The sequence below is a fragment of the Rousettus aegyptiacus genome, unplaced genomic scaffold (assembly GCF_014176215.1).
Source record: "Rousettus aegyptiacus isolate mRouAeg1 unplaced genomic scaffold, mRouAeg1.p scaffold_m13_p_7, whole genome shotgun sequence".
NCBI lineage: Eukaryota > Metazoa > Chordata > Mammalia > Chiroptera > Pteropodidae > Rousettus > Rousettus aegyptiacus.
In genome coordinates, this window is record NW_023416310.1 from 47,190,107 (window position 1) to 47,213,466 (window position 23,360).

Here is a 23,360-nt window from a genome sequence, read left to right on the forward strand (position 1 = left end):
TGGGAAGACAGATAAGTAAAGCAACAATCACGTCTAAGACCAGAAAGGTGCCATTTAGTACACACCGACTACATGTTCTCAGACCCCTTCCTAACTTCCCTATAGACGATACAAGAGCAGAGTCCTCTTCTGAGGCATGTACCACTGTTTGTACAATGAAGCTGAACCCATCAGATCCCTCCACTGAATAACAGGATGATGGTGTTTTCAAGCTCTGTGCTGACTTTTCTTCCTATAAGGTTTACTGAGGGAACTCTTACTTTATGCTTATATGGTGGTATAATGCTAATTTGTGTATGTCTGTGCCTCTTGCATGACACCACCTCTATCACTTATTAAATTCTTATATATATTAGGGTCAATTTCTATACTTGTATTCTGTTCTACTCATCAGTTTATTCTTGTGATATTATATTGTTTTAAATTAAGTATTATTGCTCTTTAGTACAAACCAAGGATTAATAAAAAGAATAGTCTCAAAAGAATTTAATCTTAAAATAACCAAAGCATATATATATATATATATATATATATATATATATATATATAAAGGAAATGATCTAAGTATTGTAATAACTGCTCTTCCTCTAGGTTTCCTAAGCAATGGTATATTTTAGGATGAGCCCAGCACAAAGCCATGTTTGAAGTCCATATGACAACTTTCTCTTGAAGTTTAATAAAAGAAAATTTTTTCCTAATAAGTTGATATGCTTTTCTTAATCAGAACAAATAAATATTATGTGTATTATATATATACATACACACACACACACACACACGCACACACACGCGCACACACACCTTATAGTTTCCTGTCTGCTCTGAAGAACAGAAAGCCTCAAAACCAAACTGCAATACTGCCCTCAAAACAGATTTAGGGAACAAATTATCTTTCTTCTCTCATCAGTAAAGGGATATTTATCTTTCAAACTTAATGGTCATCTAATATTTTGGGTATTTTTTAACTGAAATCAAGTTCAAAATATTTTAGAAGTATATGTAATAGAAATAATTTGTTAAGGCAAAGACAAAAAATATTTTAAAATGAGATCTAATTCAAGGCTGAAAATGCCACAAGAAATTGGATTCTAGGAATAAAAAAACAAAAGCATTTCACTACATTAAGTTCAACTTCTTTATCTTCTCCACATTCTCAGTCTATTCATAAGCATCATTCACCAAAGATAGTCCTTTTTTTCATTTTTTTTTTTTATTTAACCTTTATTATATGCCTGGGACTAAGTACTTGATTTCCTTAAATCTTTCCACTTCTTTGAAAAGAATATTAAAAATTTCAGTTTTATAGAGTTTCTAAAACTAAAAGTGAGTCAATTACGATTAAACATAAATTTATTTTTAAAAGACTAAATGTGATGTTTAGTAACTTGCTCATTGTCATAGAGCTGGCAAATGGCAAATCTAGAAGTCTAACCTAAACTTCAGTCTATACTGTTAACTATCATATCAGTTACCAGTAAACTAAAATTGTACTATCTAGATAAGGTTTTCTGATGGCTGCCTACTTCAAGAATCCCTATAAACAGCTCTCACATTACCCCACCTTACCCCCTCCCCCCGCCATCCATATCAGCAAAGAGCAAAAGTAAGAAATAAACACCAAATCCAAGAAGGAAAGACAATATAAAGTAAATCCAAGAACATCAGACCAATTGAACACCAACTTCTTTGACTCAAGGCCATATTCTGTGGAAGTCTTGCATAATAGCATCCAGTGCAAGGGGTTTCAACAGCAATACTGCTTTTACTTGGCAGTCTTTACATGGCCAACGTGAACTCAGTTGCCAGATCTAAGTTAAAAGGTGGTCTACACAATAAATAAAAGAGCATGTTTTGCTCTAGTCAACACTTAACCAAATAAAGTCAAGGATGGAAAGGACCATGGTGACAACTAATCTCACCCAAGGGTCAGTTTCTTTAAAACCAGTTACTAAAGCAAGAATGCCTGGAAGCCTTCAATTTCTTTTACGGGCAACCAGTTCCTTTCCTAAGCATCAGTTATATAACCCATATAATTTGGCAAGGCCACGTTAGAATTGTAAAAGTAAATAAATCCTTCCCTCCATTAAAGGGCCTCCCACAGAAATCAACCTAACCAAGAATGTTTACATTACAAAGGTTATTTAGCCCCACAAAGCCTAAGGCAAACTAATCAAAATAAGAAATACAGAACTTCCCTTTTGCTCAAATCAATTCCATAAGTGAATTACAGAAATCAATTTCAAAAGAAACAGAAAAACGGTAGATAATTAAGAAAGAACTTTAGATATTTTTTTTAGAAAATCACTTCAAGCTAAAATGAAAATTCCAAAATCAGATTTGTACAGTATTTTGGAAGCACACTGGAGGAAGATCAACATAGAAAATGAGCTAGGAAAAAAGAAGAGATTTTTCTACCTACTTTAAAAATGGCTCTGTTTCCCATGGCCAAATCCACAGGTGGGTCCTCTAAACACTTTTAATCTAAAAGATGGAAGTCTGTTTCCTCTTCAAGACCAACAGCAGGTAGAGCATCTGCTGCCACTTTGAATCCTTCTTTTAAACAAATTCACCTGATTAGATCAGGCCTACACATTCAAGGGGAGGGGATTTTATAGGATATACATGCAATCAAAGCAGAGCTTCCTACTTTGATAAAGCTTTACCTACAGACAATATAAGACCTTAAATATAGAAGATATTTAATAGTTAATAAATAAATTTATCCTTCAGATCATCCTGAAATAGTATTTTTTTATTGTACCTTTTGATAAAATTAAACAACAAACCGTTTTAAATTATAATCTCAGATAAAAGTTTGAAACCTAATTTGCTCATTAAAGCTTAATTATTTTGGAGACTTTCTGTTTGTTTTTAGCTGGTGTATCACAAAATGAAGCCAGTTTATCAACTGCCTCCATCACTTCACTGTATCAAGGACAAAGTCCACCCACGCGTAACTGTAGCGACTCCGGATACAGTGGTTGGAAAAAGATAAAGGAAGACATCTACCAAAAAATAGCATATTTACCTACATAATTTCTAGAAGAGCTCCAACCAACCATCAATATAAATAAGACTTTCAAATCTATTTTTTCATATGATTCTAGAGAAGGATAAGAACAAATTCTTTAAAGCCTAAACTTTGGCTGCTTAACAAAAAATAATAAGGATAAAATTCTGAATAGCAGCACTGACAATGCTAAAAATTGAATTAGCAAATTAGAGGCAAACATATGGAGGAAATGTCAAAAGATGAAATTGTGAAGAAACTAAACAAGAGACATGAAAGATACATATTTTTCTAGGCTATATAATAGCAGGTTGTAGCAGAGACTAGCTAGCTATTCCCAAACCTATTTCTTCTTCTTCCTGGTCACACAGACTGTATTTCCAGGTCTCATTTGCAGTGTGTGAGCTATGGCTAATGTAAGGTTGGCAAAAATGATATGTATCACTTAAAGCCCGGTCCATAATAAACCTCCAGGCATTATTTACTCTTTTCCCAACTATTGCAACCTTTGAAGCCACAGGTCAAAATGGTAGAACCACAAGTTGAAAGAGTCCTGGATCCTTTGATGATCACTTACAGAAGAGCCACCCCACCAGAACATCTGCTTTGGACTTTACATGAACTAAAAATAAAATTTCAATCGTGAGATTTTTGAGCTTAGCTATTACAGCAGGAAGCATTGTTTAAAAAAAAAAAAAAACTGGTTTTAGAAGAATAACAAAAAACTTAAAATAAACAGCATTGGTTTAGAGATCAGGCAGTGGGCAGCAGAATATATATTTCACAAGTGGAAAGCCTGGAGAGCCTGTATACTGAGGAAAAACAACTGGTAAAGCTAAAACCTGTGTGGCTCTATAAGTGACTGAAGAGTCAAAGACAATGTATACTGGCATTTACTTTCTGCTTTTAGCAAGGTATTACATAAAAGAGATGAGTAGAAACCAATTTGCTGATGTACAACCTGAACTGAAAGGAAATAGAAGTCCAGACACTCAGTTCTCAGGGAATTAGAAAGCTGAACACATATAGATCCCAAACAATTAAGAAGAAAGAAAGATAAAGGTTTGAGGAAGAAAGTCCCAAGAAGACTTCTAGTTGAAACAAGTGACTTAATCCTGAGGCAAAGATGAGATTCAGATATGATCTTCACACCCATTTTTCATATAGTCTCAAAACAGAAGCATTAAAGACAGCAGCATGAGACAAAGACTATGCTCCCTCAATTCCACTACCTCCCCAAATATTCCTGAAAATTGTATTTACAAAGAACATTGGGTATGATGTCCATATAGAATTTGTTGGAAAGAAAAAAATCAAAGGCATACTGAGTTTTGAGGTAACTATAATGCCAAAACCCTACTAATCTGGACTAAATAAACCTTTGACTGTTTAGAACCTTAAAACTACTTTCGGGGCACTGAACTTGCAGGAACAGAAAGCAGGCAATGAAAGATATAGATAGATATAAATGTGGTTGTAGCTATAAAGGTAGATGTGGAGAGGGAGGCAGGTTGGGAGGGAAGGAAGGAGACAGGACAGGGACAGAGAGAGAGAGAAATGTATGTAGAAAAAAACATAGACAAGAAAAATCAGGGCACAGACAAGCGCCCAGGAGAACAATCAGCAAGGAACAACGTCTAAGCAAGAAATTCCCCAGCTACCAAGGCAAAAAGATTTCCCTAAAGGATGACGGATTTGCTATGAAGCAGGGAATTTTGTGTGTTTCCCATTCTCCTCTTTTCTAAATGGAAGTTTTTGTTATAATTGTTCTATTTTTGCTTCTTCCTTGTATATTAGGAGAGGACACAGACCCAGATAGCTTGTCACCCTAGTTCCTGGTCACCAGCCTCTCAAGAGACACATCTGGATCTGATGGAGAGTATTGAACATCTCTGGAAGATACTAGACTTTGAAATGGGTATAGTGACTGGGTGTGATATTGGGTTGCCTCTCTTAGGGAAGGGCAAATATGTTCTATAGATAAGAGAAAGAATAAAGACATATTCTGATGACCAGAAGGGGTAGACTGTGCCAGAGACTACCTACTATTCACCAAACTTGTGTCCTCCTCTTAGAAATAGGGTGAGATTACATTTCCAAGCCTCCCTTGCACGTTAGTATAGCCATGTAATTAAGTTCTGGCCAATGAAATGTGAATAGAAGTGATAATTTGCTGCATCCATGCCTCCCTTAAAATTCCTTCCAAATGCAATACTCTTTGTCTTTCCTCTTCTGCAGCAATTTTCAAAGTCATATTAAAGATGGCACAGTCACATAATGGAAAGAGTCCCTCAATCATCATTGTGAAGAAAACCATCAGAAACACCATTTGGAGATAGACATAAGTGAGAAATAAAACATCGCCTCTCCCTCTTTTCCAACCTCCATGAATTCAAACAAGATTTTTTTTTTAACATTATCTACAAAATATGTGGTACTTTCTCTCCCTCCTACTTTCCTTACTTTTTACTACAGAAGATTTTAAGATGTGTAAGATATCTTTATTAAAGGATCTTAAATATACTATAACAAAGGGTAATAATTCATGTAATAAGAGCTACACTGTCAGGAATTACTGGAGGAATGAAGGGTTATCAGTTAATTAAAAGCCCTAAATTCATGAAAGTTTTCTTCATCATTTCGTTTCAGGACAAAAACATAGCTAACAGCTGTTTACACAGATAGAGTGCCACAGTAGACAAATTCACCTCAATTTAACCTGAATTATACTACAGGATCTGACCTTTACAAACTGTCTGAACTTGTATAGTTACTTCTCCACCCTGAGCCTTAATTTCTACAGATAAATAAGGAGTAAAACCAAATATCTCACATTAAATAACAGTCTTCATGGAATCCTCCCCTTATTCAAAAAGGAAGTAAAGTTAATTTACCAGCAGATTCCTAGAAAAGGGAACTTTAAAAAAGGAACCTTCCACAGAAGCTTTGCACTATAGTCATCTATATTTTGAAAGTTTAGGAAAAAATAGTCACCAAAATGAAGACTTATCTTATAAGATACCTTCATTCCTATACTCAAAACGTCACCCAACAATGCAAAGGTATATTTTCAAAGATTAATTTTATTTCTTCACCACTAAGAAAATGACGTGATATGACTATTTCTATCAGGTTTATCATCAACTAGTTTTAAATTTTCCACTTTGTAAAGTATAACATTGACAAAATTAAAAAGAAGAAAGGAGAAAAGAATATCTACATTCTCTTAGGAAAGAGATTCCCAATAGGCAAATCTCTTTTGCAGAATCAGACAGACAGCTGAAAGATGATTATCAAGGCCAGCTGAGACCAAAAATATGAACCAAATATGACCTACTCTCTCCTTCTTGCAGAATAATACAAATGACTTTTTCAAGACACAGTTGTTTACAGAATCAAAAAACTTTCCATAAACAAGTGAATCTTCGATTTATTGTTGTGTACTACATCATAAGGTACATTGAGAAATTTTAATAAAATCATTGTGACTTAAATTTCAAAAGCACAAGTAGCAACACAAATCATTACTGCTCTTTTACTCATAATGACAAAAGAAATCCAGACATTCCTGTGGCTTTGGTGACTTAAGAAGATATTAAAAGAAAAAAATCTAAATATTCCTAACACATTTGTTCTTTTATAAGCAGCAAATAAATCCCTTTCTGTGATCATATAATTCACAGCATTTCCCAATAGGCCTTTTTTCATTGAAGTCCAATGATATCAAAAATTACAGGAATATTCATATATATAACACGACATCTTGCTTACACAGTAAATAATCAAAGGTACCTGCAGCACAATTTAGTTCATTAACTAAAAAGAGAACTTTTAAAAATCTTGGGCTTCAAATCATATCCGAAGTTAAGGAAAGCATGTTAAAAAAAAAAAAATAGAAAAACCTCTTCAAAGCCCAAATATAAACCATCACAACCAATCAGTAATTACTAAACATGCAAATAGCAAAAAATATATACTAGTAAATAATTTGTTCCTCTATTAAGAAAATAAAACATTTTTAAATCCTGTGTTCCCATAAAGTTGAAGAACTTCCCTAAAATGACAAGAAACAATTAAGACACTTGGCAACAGAAACCTGTGTTTAACAGAACACTTGAAAAGTCATTGGCCAACCTATCGTAAACCCAAGACCTACTTGCTTCATGGCAGTCTCTCCAATTTTGTCTGAATGTTTGCGGATGCTCTCCAGAAAGTCTTTGAGATCAGACATAGAAACATCCTTAATTTCTTCTCGAAGCTTGGGGATGTTGTCCACCATCACCTTGCAGAATCGATAGTGGCTTACTTGAGGCAGATAGGTATGCTCTAGATGTTCCAGAGTTTTCAGGGCAGGATAATGCCTATAAGAGGAATTATATCACCTTTAGCTCAACTCAGTCTTCTTTAGGGTTACATATATATTCTTCAGGCAAAAGGGCTAGCCTGAATTAGTTTTCACAGTACATTAAGACAAATCTAGTACTAAGTTTTAATTAAAAAATCAATGGAAATCTCAAATTATTACCAATTAATTGAAACTAGTAAATTATAACCAAAAAATATTTTTCTCTTTTCATCTTTTAATTTCATTAAAAGGTAAGATTTTTTTTTTTAAGCAATGATTATAGCACTGTATTGTTGGGCTTCTTAAATATATAGACATAATATGTACGACAATAATAGTACAAAAGAGGAGAGAAAAAATGAAGCTAAACTGAAGCAAAACTACTGCTGTATATTCCAACTTTCTATCAGCGACGACCTAAAGTAGACTGTGATAAATTAAGATGTAGATTATAATCCACAGAGCAACTTCTAAAAAAAAAAAACTCAAACTGATCATGACAAAAAATTAACAAAAATTTTAAGAGTACACTATAAAGTATTTAAACGAAAGAAAGCAGAAATTTAAAGAAAAACATAGAAAACAAAGAACAAAATTCAAACAGACCAAAAATTAAATGCAGATGGACTAATAAGCAGTCCAATCAAAGGGTAGACACTGTCAGACAAGATTTAAAAAGCATGATCCAACTATATGTTTTCTAGGAGAAAACATTTCCAAAAAAAAAGTAAAACATGGAGTAAGATATAGCATTCAAAAAGTAACTGTGATGGAATAGCTATGTTAATAGCAGATAAAACAGATCTTAAGACAATAAATATTGCTGGTAATGCAGATAAATATTTTATAATAAAATGGATGATATTTATCTGATAGGTAGGAAAGCACAAGAAAATGAATAAAACTAAGATTAATAAGTGACTAGGTAAAAACAAAATGTTATACAAAAAAAAAAACACAAGAATAAAGAAGAAACAGCAACCTGATAAAGATTTTTTTACAACATAAAAACTTGGCATTTTTTAAAGCAATGAACAAAGAAAAGTGCACAAAAGAATGAAAAAAAAAAGGCCAACATATGAATAAAGAAGTTGAATTGATATGTGAAGAAATGCAAATCATAAACATAATTCTGTCACTCTACCGAGATATTCTTAAAAGATAAGGGGTATTATCATCATGGATTTCAATAAATGATAATTCACACCCAGCTGGTAAACAAATTTGCATTAATGATACAAGTGTCCGATGAAAACTTTTACCAAAACAAGTATTCTAAACAGTTGCATTTCCAAAAAAAATTAGATGTACAAAATATGCATAAGTTTCTTGAATTGTAGTTATTTTTGTTAGCAAATAAAAAACTAATCTAGTTGTCTAACAAGGAATTGGTTAAACAAATTATGATATATCTGTGTAGTAAAAGACTAACAAAATAGCAAAATGTTTACAATATTCTTGAATGAAAATTATTTCAAAAAGTAAAAATTATAAGCATAACATTTTTTAAGTTATAAATATGTACGAATGTGTAAATTACAAATATGAATGCATATCTGAGCTAAATATCAATAAATACACACACATAAGTTCACAAAAAATAACTAGAAAACATATACAGAAATGTTATGATTTTTTTCCTCTAGACTGCAACATATTATTAGCTGATAATTTTCCTCTTGTTTTTAATTTCCTACTTTCCAATGATACATTTAGTATAGGAAAACTCAGTTCCAACCCTATAAATGACTCACAGCTCTTGTCTAGATTTTAAGAACAAATTTCACAATAGATACTCAATCTCTTCTTCTTCCAATACATAAATACCAAAGTACCACAAACACCAAAGACTAGAGATTAGATTTACTGGGGGTTTTTTTTGGTTGTTGTTTTTCCCTTATATGTTCTAAAAATCAAAATCTTAGTTCCAATACATGTAGGGAAGAAAGGTTTATTTCTACTAAGTTTACAAATAAAAGTACAAATCTGAAATGGTTGCTTTTATTAAAAATGTAGACTCAAAAAAAAAAAGTGTAATTTACATGATTTAGTGTAAACAGAATAGTGTTTATACTACAATTAGGTATGAAGAGCTATGTGCAATAAAATGCAGTTCCTCTAGAGAGAAACTTTAGAATGGATAGAAAGCCAGAAATTAAGCCAAAAAGATAAACACACTTTAGGGTTTAGTTATATTTTGGAAAATTGTTTACAGAATGAGAAAAATCTAACAGTGTTGCCTGCGGAGACAAGGCACATTCACGATGAGACACATGGCTGCATGCCGAAAACATCTGGTCTGTCAAATAACTCCACATTTTTCAAGGTTAATTAGGACAAAACCCAGTGATTCCTGGAAACAAAGAATGTCACCTTATTTCCCTATTGTCTTTTCTCTAACATATTCATATTCAGACTATAACAGATCAATAAGATTATTCAAATTTCTTGTGTAGTTCAAATATCAGTGACAAGTTAAAGAATGATAACCAATTAAAAATCTGTATAGCAGACACCAAAAGAAATAAAATTCTATTTCCAAAGTCATGGCAATTTAAAATAAGATTTTACGTTACTTTTGACAACCTCTAAACGTTATTAAAACTGAATCAAAAGTCAAATTAGTATTTCATCTGTGGGTGTTCTAGCTCTCCTCCTCTCCCCCTATAAGGGCTCCCTAATAGACATGTGAACAGAAAGAAAGTAAATGAAATAAAAGCAAGGAATAAAAAGAAAGAGAGCAGGAACAGTGGTCTAAATAATCCTATAAATTGAATAACTAAGGTCAGAATAATTTAGATATGGTTGAATGCTATCATGAGAAAAGAAATGTTAATTCCAAGCAAATTAAATTTTGGTACTTTCTTGCCATGGAACTCTTTCACAATAATGGTTTTTAAAATTCTAATAGTGACCTTTTAAAAGCAGATCACAACTACTCAGGAGAAATTTTGTTAAAATTCAGGGTATGATAAGCATATAAAATAAAAACTTTCAGCACAGGAAGTATCAGTGTCTTTCCTAATCAAAAAGCATCAATTAACAAATATTTAATCCCTTCTATGTACTAAAGACAGCAGATGGTTGTATATCTTTCCTGAGGGAACATAAAAGCTTATAGTGTAATCAGTATTTACAGCTTAAAAAAAAAATAACTAGGCTTCCAACCTAAAGAAGTAATAAGGAACAGACATGAACTCCCACTTTTTAAACTAGAATACTGGCTAAAATATATGAAGCAACTGTTTCCATATACTGGGCATCATGTAAGAGAAGAGCAATCTCTGAAAAAAGAAAAACAAACAAGGTGAGTTTATTTATTAATTATCTGAATTATCATCTACCTGAAGGTGATTTCTAGATCATGAAAAGGGTCAGAGAAAACCCAAACAGAACCCAGCAGTTTACAGCATTAGAGTCAGAGATAGGAAGTTCAGGAAAGCTGACACACCTTGAGGTTGTGCCGCAAGAATTCCAAAAAAAAAAGAGGGCGGGGGGGGGGGGGGGAAGCAATGCAGAAAAGAACTCCAAAAATCTACACAGGAGTTCCCTTGAGTCTTTGCTGAGTACTACGCCAGACAAAGGAAAAGTGAAATTCCACATAGACAGGCAAAAAGAAGAGAGAGAAAGGATGGGATGGAAAGGAGGGAGAGAGAGACAGACTCCAGGGAAATATAATATAAACACTTCCAGGAGTTTAGACAAGACAGAGAAATATCCAAACTGAACAGTCCAAGTGTGGAGTTCTTAAGGATTCCTGAGTTACTAAGCAAAGATGAATACTACTCTGAAACACCCTGGAAAGAAGGCAGGCCTAGCAAAACTTAAAAATGGAGTTTGAATAGATCTGCAAACTAAACTATTTGCCAAGACAAAACCAATACTAAGAAGAAAAAAGGCCCAAAATCTGACACTCGTCAACAAAATACAATGTCCATTACCCAATCAAAAATTACTAAACATGATAAGAACTAAAAACCTGACTTATAACTAGGGAAAACAAAACCCGTCTACAGAAAAAGATCCAAAATGCCAGAAGTGACAAAACTAGCAAAAAGCACATGAAAACAGATATTCACACTGTGTACATGTATTTAAAGAAAGACACAAAAATAACAAGAGAAATTAGAAGTTAAACAAACCACAAGCAGGATATATGTGTGCATGTGTATTTACACCAAAGTGTATCAAAATCAAATTGCTGGGAACAATTGATAAAGACAAAGTTTTAAAACAGGTGGGGAAATGACACATTAAGTACAGAGGAACAAAAGTAAGAAAGACTGGTTTACATACCTCTGCTCAGAAAGTACATAAACCAGAAAACAAAGAAATGATGTTTTAAGAATGAATGAATCTATAACCTAGAATTCTATACCCATCAAAAATGAAGATGAAGAATGATATACTATATCACACACACGAAGATGGCCATAATCAAAAGACAATAATAAATATAGACAAGGCAAATTTATAAAGACAGAAAGAAAATTAGTGGTTCCCAGTAGCTGGCAAGTTAAGTCAGGGACCAGGAGAGAATTAGGTAGTGATAGCTAAGAAGCTCAGAGTTCCTTTTAGGAAGAATAAAAATAATCTAAAGTCAATACTGGTGATGGTTGAACAATTCCGTGAATATGCTAAAAGCCACTACATTGTACATCTTAAATGAATAAATTGAATAGTATGTGAATTACCTCTCAATAAAGCTGTTAAAAATATTTCACACGAAAAATATTTAAAAAGAGAATATAAAGATTAAACAAAAAGAAAATAGCTGTGGCTATATGTTTCAGAAAACAATATTATCAGGGATAAAGAGGAAACTTCCACAATAATAAATAAATGAGTTATTTCATCAAGAAAATATAACAATGCTAAACGTGTATACACCCAATAAGAGAACTACAAAATACACATAGCAAGAACTCAAAGAACAGAAAGACATATGCAAATCCACAATCATAACAAGCCATTTCAACACTCCTCTATCAGCAACTGACAAATACAAAATTATTAGAATATAGAAAACCTGAACAACATTATTGACCAATTGTACCTAAATGACGGTTAAAGAATTCTCAACTTAATAATAAAATACATATTATTTTGAAGTACACATGTAATTTTCACCAAAATAGACCACATGCCAGGCCATGAAACAAGTCTCAACAAATATAAAAGGTTGAAATCATACATTTTGCATTTATTAACACAATGAACTAAAATTACAAATAAATTTTGAAAAATCTGAAAAAATCCCCTAAAATCTGGAAATTAACCAGTTCACTTCTAAATAATCACTGAACTGAATTTTTAAAATCATAAGGAAAATTAGAAAATATCTGGAAAAAGCCCACATCACCATAAAACAGGTAAGATTCAGTAAAAGCACTAATTAGAAAGAAATGTAATGCTTTAAATGGCTACAACAGAAAAGAATAAACCAAAATCAGTGCTCTTAAGTCGCCACCTTATAAAGCTAGAGAAAGAGTAAATTAAACCCTAAGTAGGAGAAAAGAAATACTAGAAATTATAGCAGAGATCAATAAAACAGACGACAGAAAAATAACAGGGAATAACTCAATAAAACCTAAAGATGCTTTTAAAATAAGTTAATTGATAAACCTCTAGCTAGAATAATCAGAGAGACAGAGGCAGAGACAAGGACAAAGAGAGAGAACATATAAGTACTAGACACATCAGGGTGATTACTTCATAAGGTATATAAATGTGTAATCACTAGTTGTACATCTGAAACTAATATATTTTAAGTCAACTGTAACAAAAATAAATTTTAAAAAGAGAAAAGATACAAATTACCAACATAAGCAAAGAAAGAGAAAGTACCACTATAGACCCTATACATGGTAAAATAATAAGGGAATATCATAAACCATTTTTACTAACGAATTCAAAATCCTGGATGACATGCACAAACTACTTGAAAGACAAAAATAAGCAAAATTTACTCAAGAAACAAAAATGCAAACAGCCCTGTATTTATTTTTTAAATTAAATTTGTATTTGAAAATCTTCTGACCAAAAACAAACAAATGTCATGGTCCAAGTGACTTCACTGTTGGATTCTACCAAATATTTAAGGAAAACAATGCCAATACTATACAAATTCTTCCAGAAAATCAAAGAGGAAATACTTTCCAACTCATTCTATAAGGCCAGCATTAACCTGATACCAAAATCATATAAAGACTTAATTAAAAAAAAAAAAAAACTAGAGATATCTATTTCTCATGAATGCAGACATAAAAATCCTCAACAAAATTTTAGCAAATCAAATACCACATCACATAACATGATCAAGAGGGATTTATCCCACAAATGCAATATAATTCATCATATAAATAAACTATATTTATAGATTTATCCCACAAATGCAATATAATTCATCATATAAATAAACTAAAAAAGAAAAAATATATGATCATCTCAATTGAGACAAAAAGCATTTGACAAAAACAATTTTCGTTCCTACTAGAAACTATCAACAACCAAAAATACACGGGAACTTCCTCAATCTTACGAATGGCATGTACCAAAAAAACTATACCTAACATCTTACTTCATGGTAAAATGCTTTCCCCTTAAGATCAAGAACAGGGCAAAGATATCCACTCTCACTACTTCTATTCAATACTGTACTGGAAGTGCTAGCCAATTCAATAAGGCAAGAAAAATAAATCAAAAAGAAACCATTCTAATTGGAAAGTAAGAAATACATCTGGTCTTTATTTACAAACAAGATGATCACCCACATAGAAAATCCAATAGAATACACAAAAAGACCACTAAAATTAATACGTGAATTTAATAGGGATTCAGAATACAAGATAAAAATTAATAGTATACTAATAATAAGTGACTGGAAATTAATATTTAAAAACCAATACCATTTAAAATAAGCATCGAAAACATGAAATATTTAGGAATAAATATGACAAAAGCTAACTAAGACTTATTCACTGAAAACTACAAACATTGTTGAAAACAAATTTTTAAAGACCTAAATAAATGAGTGCATCCATATTGTTTGGTTGGGAGGAAGCTGGACCAGCACAAAGTCCTAGCATGAGTGATGTGCGGGGTTAAGGAGGATGTCATAAAGGCAGCCTGATATGAAGTGTCAGAACCAAACAGAGATGAAGAGGACATTCGAGCAGGACAGAAGCAGGCCACAGGTTATTAAAGCCCAGGGGAGCAAGGGGGATACCATATAGGAGGGAGACTCAGTGTGTTTTATTGGCATGCTAGCTGGGTAAAGTGGTTCATTGACAACCATGATGAGGTGATTAATTTCCCTCAAAAGGGGAACTGATCAAATAAACAAACATACCAAGAAGAATTACAGCCAGGTTACTCAATAGTAATGAGCACACCGAGCACATAGATATTAGCTGCTTTTAAATGATACTTTCTACCAAAAAAAAAAAAGTGGTTTCTTAGAAAAATGGCTGGTTCCAGGGCTGCAGCAGACAAAGTATAAGATAAGCTTGAAAAATATTCCCTTTCTGGTAAAAAATTACTCAAAGAATTATAGGTACATGTTAAAAGGACACAGAAAAGCCAGATTAAAGGGGCTCTACAGGTGCCAGCCAGGAAACTTTGAACAACAAAATAAATAAAACTAACAAATTACGACCAATCAAATAAATTAAAAGAATTATGAGTTCATATTGACATAAAAAAAATAAAGTGAAAGTCTGATGAAAAGTGATGAATTTACATAACTATAAAATATCTCCCCACAAAATTTTTCATCAAAGGGAAAAAAGAGTAACTTTATAATGAAAAATCTGGTAGACATCATCTTAATAAAGTAATCAAAGTGAACATCATCAGTAACAGAATAAATCAAATTTATGTGAAACCTGATAGAACACAATGAGAATACAGTACCATTTTTGTGATATTCCAGCCAAAGACATAAGATGTGAATCTAATCTTGAGGAAATATCAAACAAACCCAAACTGAGGGGTATTCTACATAATAACTGGCCTGTAATCTTCAAAAGTGACAAAGTCATGAAAGTCAAATAAAGACTGAGGGCAGTTCCAGAATGAAGACTAAAAAGACATGAGCACTAAATGTAGCACATGATTTAAACTGGATTCTTTTTCTATAAAGAACATGACTGAGACAACTGGCAAAATTTGAATTGAATATAAGAATTAGATGCTACTAATCTATCAGTGTTAATTTCTATTTTCTACTGCATTGTGGTTGCATAGAAGAATGTCTTTATTTATAGAAAATCACACTAAAGTTTTGGAGAACGATGGGGCACCATATTAGCAACTTTCCACCGATTCAGGAAAAAGGCAAAAGTTACTAACACTGGACTTGAGAATGCTTAAAAATAAAAAATTTTTTAAACCACAAAATAAATTTGACTATCAAACTTTACAACTACTATACAACAAAAAATACTAACTGTACAAAGTTAATAGATAAGCTGTGTGTTGAATAAAATGTTTTTAGGTTATAAAAAGTATCCAAAGTATATAATATATTTTTATAAATGAAAAAAAGAAAACAATAGGCAACCTAAGAGAAAAATGGGCAAAATATGTGAAAAAAAATCCAAATGTCCAAAAACCAGTCTCACCATTAATCAGAAAAATGAAAAATTGGAATCAGGGTAATGCTGGCCTCGTAAAATGAGCATTATCCTGATTCCAAAACAAGACAGAGACATTACAGGAAAAGAAAATAATAGGCCAATATCCCTGATGAACATAGATGCAAAAAATCCTCAACAAAATATTAGCAAACTGAATTCAGCAACATTAAGATCACACACCATGATCTTGTAGGATTTATTCCTAGGGTGCAACATTTGTTCAATATCTGCAAATCAATTAACATGATACAACACATAAACGAAATTAAAATTAAAATCATATGATCATATCAATAGATACAAAAAGGGATTTGACAAAAACCAGCATCCACTTATGATAAAAACTCTCAGAAAAGTGGGAACAGAGAGAACATACCTCAACATAATAAAGGCTATTTATTACAAACCAACAACTAATATCACACTCAATAGTGAAAAGCTAAAAGTGTTTTCCTTAAGGTCAGAAACAAGACAAGGATGTCCACTTTCACCACTTCCATTCAACATAGTTTTGGAAGTCCTAGCCACGGCAGAGAAGAAAAAGAAATAAAAGGTATCCAAATTGGAAAGGAAAAGGTAAAATTGTCATTATTTGCAGATGACATGATACTATATAGAGAACTCTAAAGACTCCACCAAAAAACTATTAGAATTGATAAATGAATTTGCTAAAGTAACAGGATTCAAAATTAATATCCAGAAATCAGTTGCATTTTTATACATCAGTAACAAACTATCAGGAAGAGAAATTAATAAAACAATCCCATTCACAATTGCATCAAAAACAATAAAGTACCTAGGAATAATGATAATCGAGAAAATAAAAAACCTGTACTCAGAAAATTATAAGATATTGAAGAAAGAAACTGAAAAAGATACAAATAAATGGAAGCTAATACCATGCTCACAGATAGGAAGAATTAACATCATTAAAATGTCCATACTACCCAAAGCAATCTACAGATTCAAGGCAATCCCTATAAAATAACAATGGCATTTTTACACAAAACTAGAACAAATAATCCTAAAGTTTTTATGGAACTACAAACAACCTCAAATAGCCAAAGCAATCTGAGAAAGAACCAAGTTGAAAGTATCATGCTACCTGATATCAAACTATACTACAAAGCTAAAGAATTCAAAACATCATGGTATTGCCATAAAAACAGACATATAGATCACTAGAATTGAATAGAGAGCCCAGAAATAAATGAATGCCTATATGGTTATTTAATCTATGACAAAGAAGGCAAGAATATACAATGGGGCAAAGACAGTCTCTTCAATAAATGGTGTTGGGTAAACTAGATAGATACATGCAAAAAAAAAATCAACTAGGCTACTTTCTTATACCATAAACAAAAATAAACTCAAAATGGATTAAAGACCTGAATTTAAGACCTAAAAAACATAAAACTCCTAGAAGAAAACAGGCAGTAAACTAACATTGGTCTTAGTAACATTTTTTTTGGATGTCTCCTCAACAAGTGAAACTAAAGAAAAAATTTTGCACAGCAAAGGAAATCATCAACGAAACAAAAAGACAGCCTATTGGATGGGAGAAGATATTCACCAATGATATATCCAATAATGGGTTTATGTCCAAAATATATAAAGAATTCATACAACTTAATACCAAAAAGACAAACGATCCAATTAAAAAATGGGCAGAGGACCTGAACAGACATTTCTCCAGAGAAGATAGACAGATGGCCAATAGACATAGGAAAAGAGGTTTAAAGTCACTAATCATCAGAGAAATGAAAATTAAAACCAAAATGAGATATAACCTCATATCTGTCAGAATGGCTATCATCAATAAATCAACAAACAACGTTGGCGAGAAAGAAAAAAAGAATCCTTGTGCACTGCTGGTGGGATTGCGAATCAGTGAAGACACTATGAAAAACAGTATGAAAGTTCCTGAAAAAGTGAAAAATAGAACTATCATATAATCCAGCAAGCCCCTTTTGGGTATTTATCCAATGAAATCTAAAACACTAATTTGAAAATATATATGCATCCCTATGTTCACTGCACCATTATGTACAATAGCTAAGAAATGGAAGCAACCTAAGTGTCAACAGATAGATGACTAGATGGAGAAGTGGTACACATATACAATGGAATATTACTTGGTCATAAAAAAAAATAGAATCTTACCATTAGCAACATGAATGGATCTAGAGGGTATTACACTAAGTGAAATAAGAGAAAGACAAATATATGATTTCACTTATATGTGGAATAAAAAATAAATAAAAAACAAAATAAACCAACAAATCTGAAACAAACTCATAATTACAGAGAACAAACTGATGGCTGACAGATGGGAGGGAGTTAAGGGGCTGGGTGAAAAGGTGAAAGGATTCAGAAGTACAAATTGACAGTGACGAACTAGTCACAGGGATATAAAGTACAACACAGAGAATACAGTCAATAATACCATAATAACTATGTATGGTATTAGGTGGTACTAGACTTATCAGGGGGATCACTTAATAAGTTATACAATGTCTCACCACAATGTTGTACAACTGAAACTAATATAATATTGAATGTCAACTGTAATTGAAAAATAAAGTTGTTTAAAAAAAAAAAGGAAAAAATCAGAACAATCATCTATTATTTCAATCATCTATTATTTCACAATCATCGGACTTGCAAAAATCAAAAATGTTTGACAAAAGATACAGATGATGTTACCAAGCAGTGGAATAATAGGACCTCCCTTAAAACGCTGGTGGAGTCTAAATTGGTAAACCACTTTGGGTAGCAATATGTAGTGAAGATCGAAGATATGCATACCCTTTCTTTGATCCAACTGATCTTCTTCTAGGTATAACCCCTAGACCACCAGATCTGGCATTACCTGAAAGCACGGCAGAAATGCAGAATCTCAGGAATGACCTTAGACCTACTGAATCAGAATCCACCTATAACAAATCTCCATGTGATTTGTAAACACAGCAACATTTGAAGAGCACTGTTCTCAAGAATCCTTGAATGTGTGCCCAAAGAGAAATATTTATTGCACCACTGTCTGCATAGCAAACAATTTGAAATATAACAAATGTCCCTCACAGTTATTAGGACAGTCATCCTGTAGTAACGATAATCCCAAAAACCAGTAGCCTAAAACAAAGATTTATAACTTAACTCATGTTATACATCTTTAACAGATTGGCAGGAAAGCTCTGTTCACTACAAATACTCAGGAATTCAACCACTATCTTAAAAGTTACCATTTGTCATGACAAAGGGAAAACGGGACTCTGGAGGTACTTGTACTGGAAATTAACTACTAAGCCCAAAAGTAACATTCATCACTTCTGCTTACATTTTATCAACCAGAAATAATCATGTAGACCAAGGAAGACCAAGGAAATATAATCCTACTACATGCCAAAAGAAGATTCAACTAAATAGTGGTGAATACCACTTATGACAACTACTAAAAGTGTGAGAGGAAATGTGAATTATTCATATAATTAATGGACTACTAAAGAGCAATTAAATCAAGTGAACTAGATCTATATACATAAAGAAAATAAGTCCTCTACTATAGTGGTCCCCAACCTTTTTGGACCAGTGCTCCTATAAGAATCTAATGCCTGATGATCTGAGGTGTAGCTGAGGTGGTGATGCTAGTGCTAAGGAGCAGCTACAATTACAAATGAAGCTTCACTCACTCACCCGTTGCTCAACTCCTGGTGTGTGGCCCGGTTCCTAACAGGCCATGGACCGGTACCTGGTCCATAGCCCAGGGGTTGCGGACCCCCGCTCTACCATTATGTAAGCCCCAGAAGAGCAGATATTGTTGTCTGTTTTGTTCAAAGCTGTATCACCGGCACCAAGAGCAATGTCTACATTGCTCTTGGTGCCGGTGATACAGCATATATTAGGTACTCAATTCATTTATGTTATATAAATGAACAATAAATGAATCTCAAAAAAGTGAGAACAGAGAACCATTTATATAAATGTTTTTAAAAATACAAAATAATACAACATATGATTTACAGATATTAAAAACATGGAGTAGAACACTCATCAAAATTTATGACACTGGTTTTCTCAGGGGAGTAGGAAAGAGAATAGGTCTGAGGAAGGAGACTTAAGTTTTATCAGTAGTTTTCAAAAAAAGTGTCTTTATCCACAGGCATTTATATATATGTTATACATATTTACATATATATAAATCAAAACAGGAAAACCATTAATATCTGTTAATTCAGAGAAGTTGATACACAAGTTTTTTGTTTGTTTGTTTTTTTAATCTCTGTAACTTTAGAACTTTACAATAAGGTTGTCAGGAAAATTATACTACTTTCTTATCTTATTGAATAAAATGTCTCATATTGTTCTACCTATGTCCTTTTATGTGAACATGTTCTCCTGGGGAGAAAAGAATCTTGGGAAACAATTGTATGAAATTCAAAAAATTTGATGCCTCGTGCTTTAGCTTTAAAAATCTTGAGAATATATAATTTTTATTCATAATATGTCTATTTTTATTTCACTATTAAATACATTTTAATTCCATACTTTTCCCTCAAAACCTAGGTAAAATTAACATTCCTGAAAGATGTATCCCATTTATCCTATAGCTTCACACACCCCATTATACGGCAAGGTACCCCAAAGAAGAGAGGGTGGGGATGCTTACTCAGTTTGAGAAGAAGAGCCAAAAAGTCACTATAGTTTCCTCTGGAATAAACAGAAAAAAACAAAACACAGGAAAAAAATCCTCTCTGAATCTGATGGTTGACTTTTATTTGTCATATTGGCTACGACATAGTACCCAGATATTTAGTCAAATATTATTCCAGATATTTATGTGAAGGAATTTTTTAAATGAGATTATTAACACTTAAATCAATAGACCCTGAGTAAAGAAGATTACTCTCCATAATGTAGATGGGCTTCATCCAGTCATTTGAAGGCCTCAATAGGAAAAAGCCTGGCTCTCCCAAGGAAGATGGAATTCCGCCAGCAGAGTGCCTTCGGACTCAGGCTACAATGTATACTCTTCCCTGACACTCTAACCTACCAGCCTACTCTGCAAATTTTGGACTTTCCAATCTCCATAATCATGTGAACAAATTCCTTAAAGTAAATCAATCATTCTCTCTCGCCACACACACACACACACACACACACACACACACACACACACACACAGAGGTTTTGTTCCAATGGAGAACACTGACTAAAACAGTTATCACTTTTCACCTGAAAGAGTGGGTCTTCATCAAACTCAAACTATAAATAGAGTGTTTTATTAAACATAATACATAAAAAAATACATCACATACCACTAGTATATGTAAATAAGTCTCAGGATAAATCAATAGATATAAAAAAGGCTAGAGAAGATGTTATATGAACTTTAAAAACTAAATTATGCCAACAGCTATAAATAAAAAGCTTTCAGTCACACTTTTTCAAAGGTTATGCAAAATATATACTTTAAAAATATTCTATATAACAGAAATCTTAAATAAAATGTATTCAATAAAAAAAATCTTACCTTTTAGTTTTCATTTGATCCCTCAGTTTGCTATACATCTCCAAGACTTGAAAGAGAAAGGAAAAAAGAGCACACAAGCATTATTTAGAGAAAATGAAAGACTAATTAAAGCTAAAGGAATTGTATCAAGGGCCCTACTTCATTTCCAGTTCCTCACCTGGAAGACACAGCATTAATTTATCAACAGTGGCAGAAATATTTCTCTGTTGTAGTCGACACTGCTTCAGCTCTTCCATTGCTATTACCAGCTTGGCAAGAGGAAAAAAAAAACTGAATTATGCCAACAGCTGTAAATAAAAAGCTTTCAGTCACATTTTTCCACCCTCTGTTCAATTCATCAGAAAATCCCAGACAGTTTCATAGTAAGACCTGCCAAGTGAACTAAGGAACTGCCTTTCTCAACCAGTAAAACATTCCTGCACGGTTTTCTACCTTCTCCCTAAGATACATACTATGTGAGGAAAGGCTAGGTAAAATGAAATCCTAAAATTCAGAGGCTATCTGAGAGAAAACAAAATTTTGCAGATTTTCTCCAGACCCTACTCAAACTCTTCATGATTTATGACTTCATCCCTCTTCTGAGAAGATCTTATATTTCTTCCATCAGTGTAAGAATCCTAGAGGAAAATAGTCCTTCCTATACAGCTTCGAATGAGTCTTGTAAATAATCTTCAACTAAATCTCAATTTCAACAAATAAACCATGCACTTAGAAAGTTGTAGCTTTTCCAAGAGTTCCAGTTTAGTGAAGAGTAACTCCCTTTTCTTCTCATAGCTGTTTTAAAGGCTTCCATCTGAAGTCATACCACAATATAACTAGAAGAAATTACACTTTGTGCATAATTTAAAATGTGTGAGACAAACTTTTAAAAAGCAGTAAGCTACCTACATAGCCTCCTATAGTATTCACCTCATACCCATACCTAAAAATGTTATCTGCCTAGATACCATGCAAAAAAGAACAAGAGAATGGCCCTGATTAAGTCACTGGTAAAACAATCAAGAGCCAATCTTAAAGATTACTAAATTTAAACAGTAAGTATTAGTCAATATGGAAGGTACATGATACAGAGAACAGAAATGGACCACATACAAGTCAGAAAACCTGAGTTTTAGTACCAGCCTTGCCAATTACTATGTAAACTTCAGCAAATGTTTTAATTCCCTCATCAATAAAATAGTGTGGATCCCTATCTTAACTTTGTCATAGGTCTACCATGAGGATTAAGTGAGAAAATGCACATGATCACTTAAATGGTGAGTATATCAATTAATGGAATCAATGATTCACTTTTTAAACAAATATTTATAGAGCACCCACTTTCTGCCAGTCACTATTTAGACAGGTAGAAGGGATACAGCAATAAATAAAACAAAAATCCCTAACCTCGTGGAGCTTAATTTCTAATGGAAAGAGACAAACCGAAAAACAAATAAATATATAAGTATATACAATATATGATATTATTGCATGACAGAGAAAAATAAAGCAGGAAAGGTGAAAATAATACAGGGGGTTGAGAGTGAGATTGCAATTTCAAATACGGTGGTGAGAAAAGGTCTCATTAAGCAGCTAACAAAATGGAAAGGTCTTAAGCAGGTAAATACAAGGAAAAGAGCATTTTGGGCAGAGGGAACAGCACTGGTCGCATTATGACTACTCAAGTGATATAACTGTATTAATCGATGTTACCCCAATAAACTTAATAATAATAAAAAAAAAAATACAGCTAAGGTTGGCTACATCCTTTCTCATTAAGCTTTCAAGTGGCTATCTATATTCACTTAACTCAGATAAACATTAGAATAAGTAACAATAATATCCAAGTTTCTC

General features: G+C 32.7%; 1 protein-coding gene across 7 annotated transcripts in view; it reads right to left on the reverse strand.

Moving 5' to 3' along the window:
• The window catches only part of EXOC6B (exocyst complex component 6B), a 514,225-nt gene that overhangs the window by 420,794 nt on the left and 70,071 nt on the right, over positions 1 to 23,360 (reverse strand). For all 7 annotated transcript variants that reach the window (XM_016130555.2, XM_016130553.2, XM_016130554.2 and 4 more), the window contains 3 exons: positions 21,685 to 21,775; positions 21,528 to 21,573; positions 7,167 to 7,371 (listed from right to left, as the gene is read on the reverse strand). In XM_016130555.2, the coding sequence (XP_015986041.2) occupies positions 7,167 to 7,371; positions 21,528 to 21,573; positions 21,685 to 21,775 (342 nt within the window). The remainder of the gene's footprint in view (positions 1 to 7,166; positions 7,372 to 21,527; positions 21,574 to 21,684; positions 21,776 to 23,360) is intronic.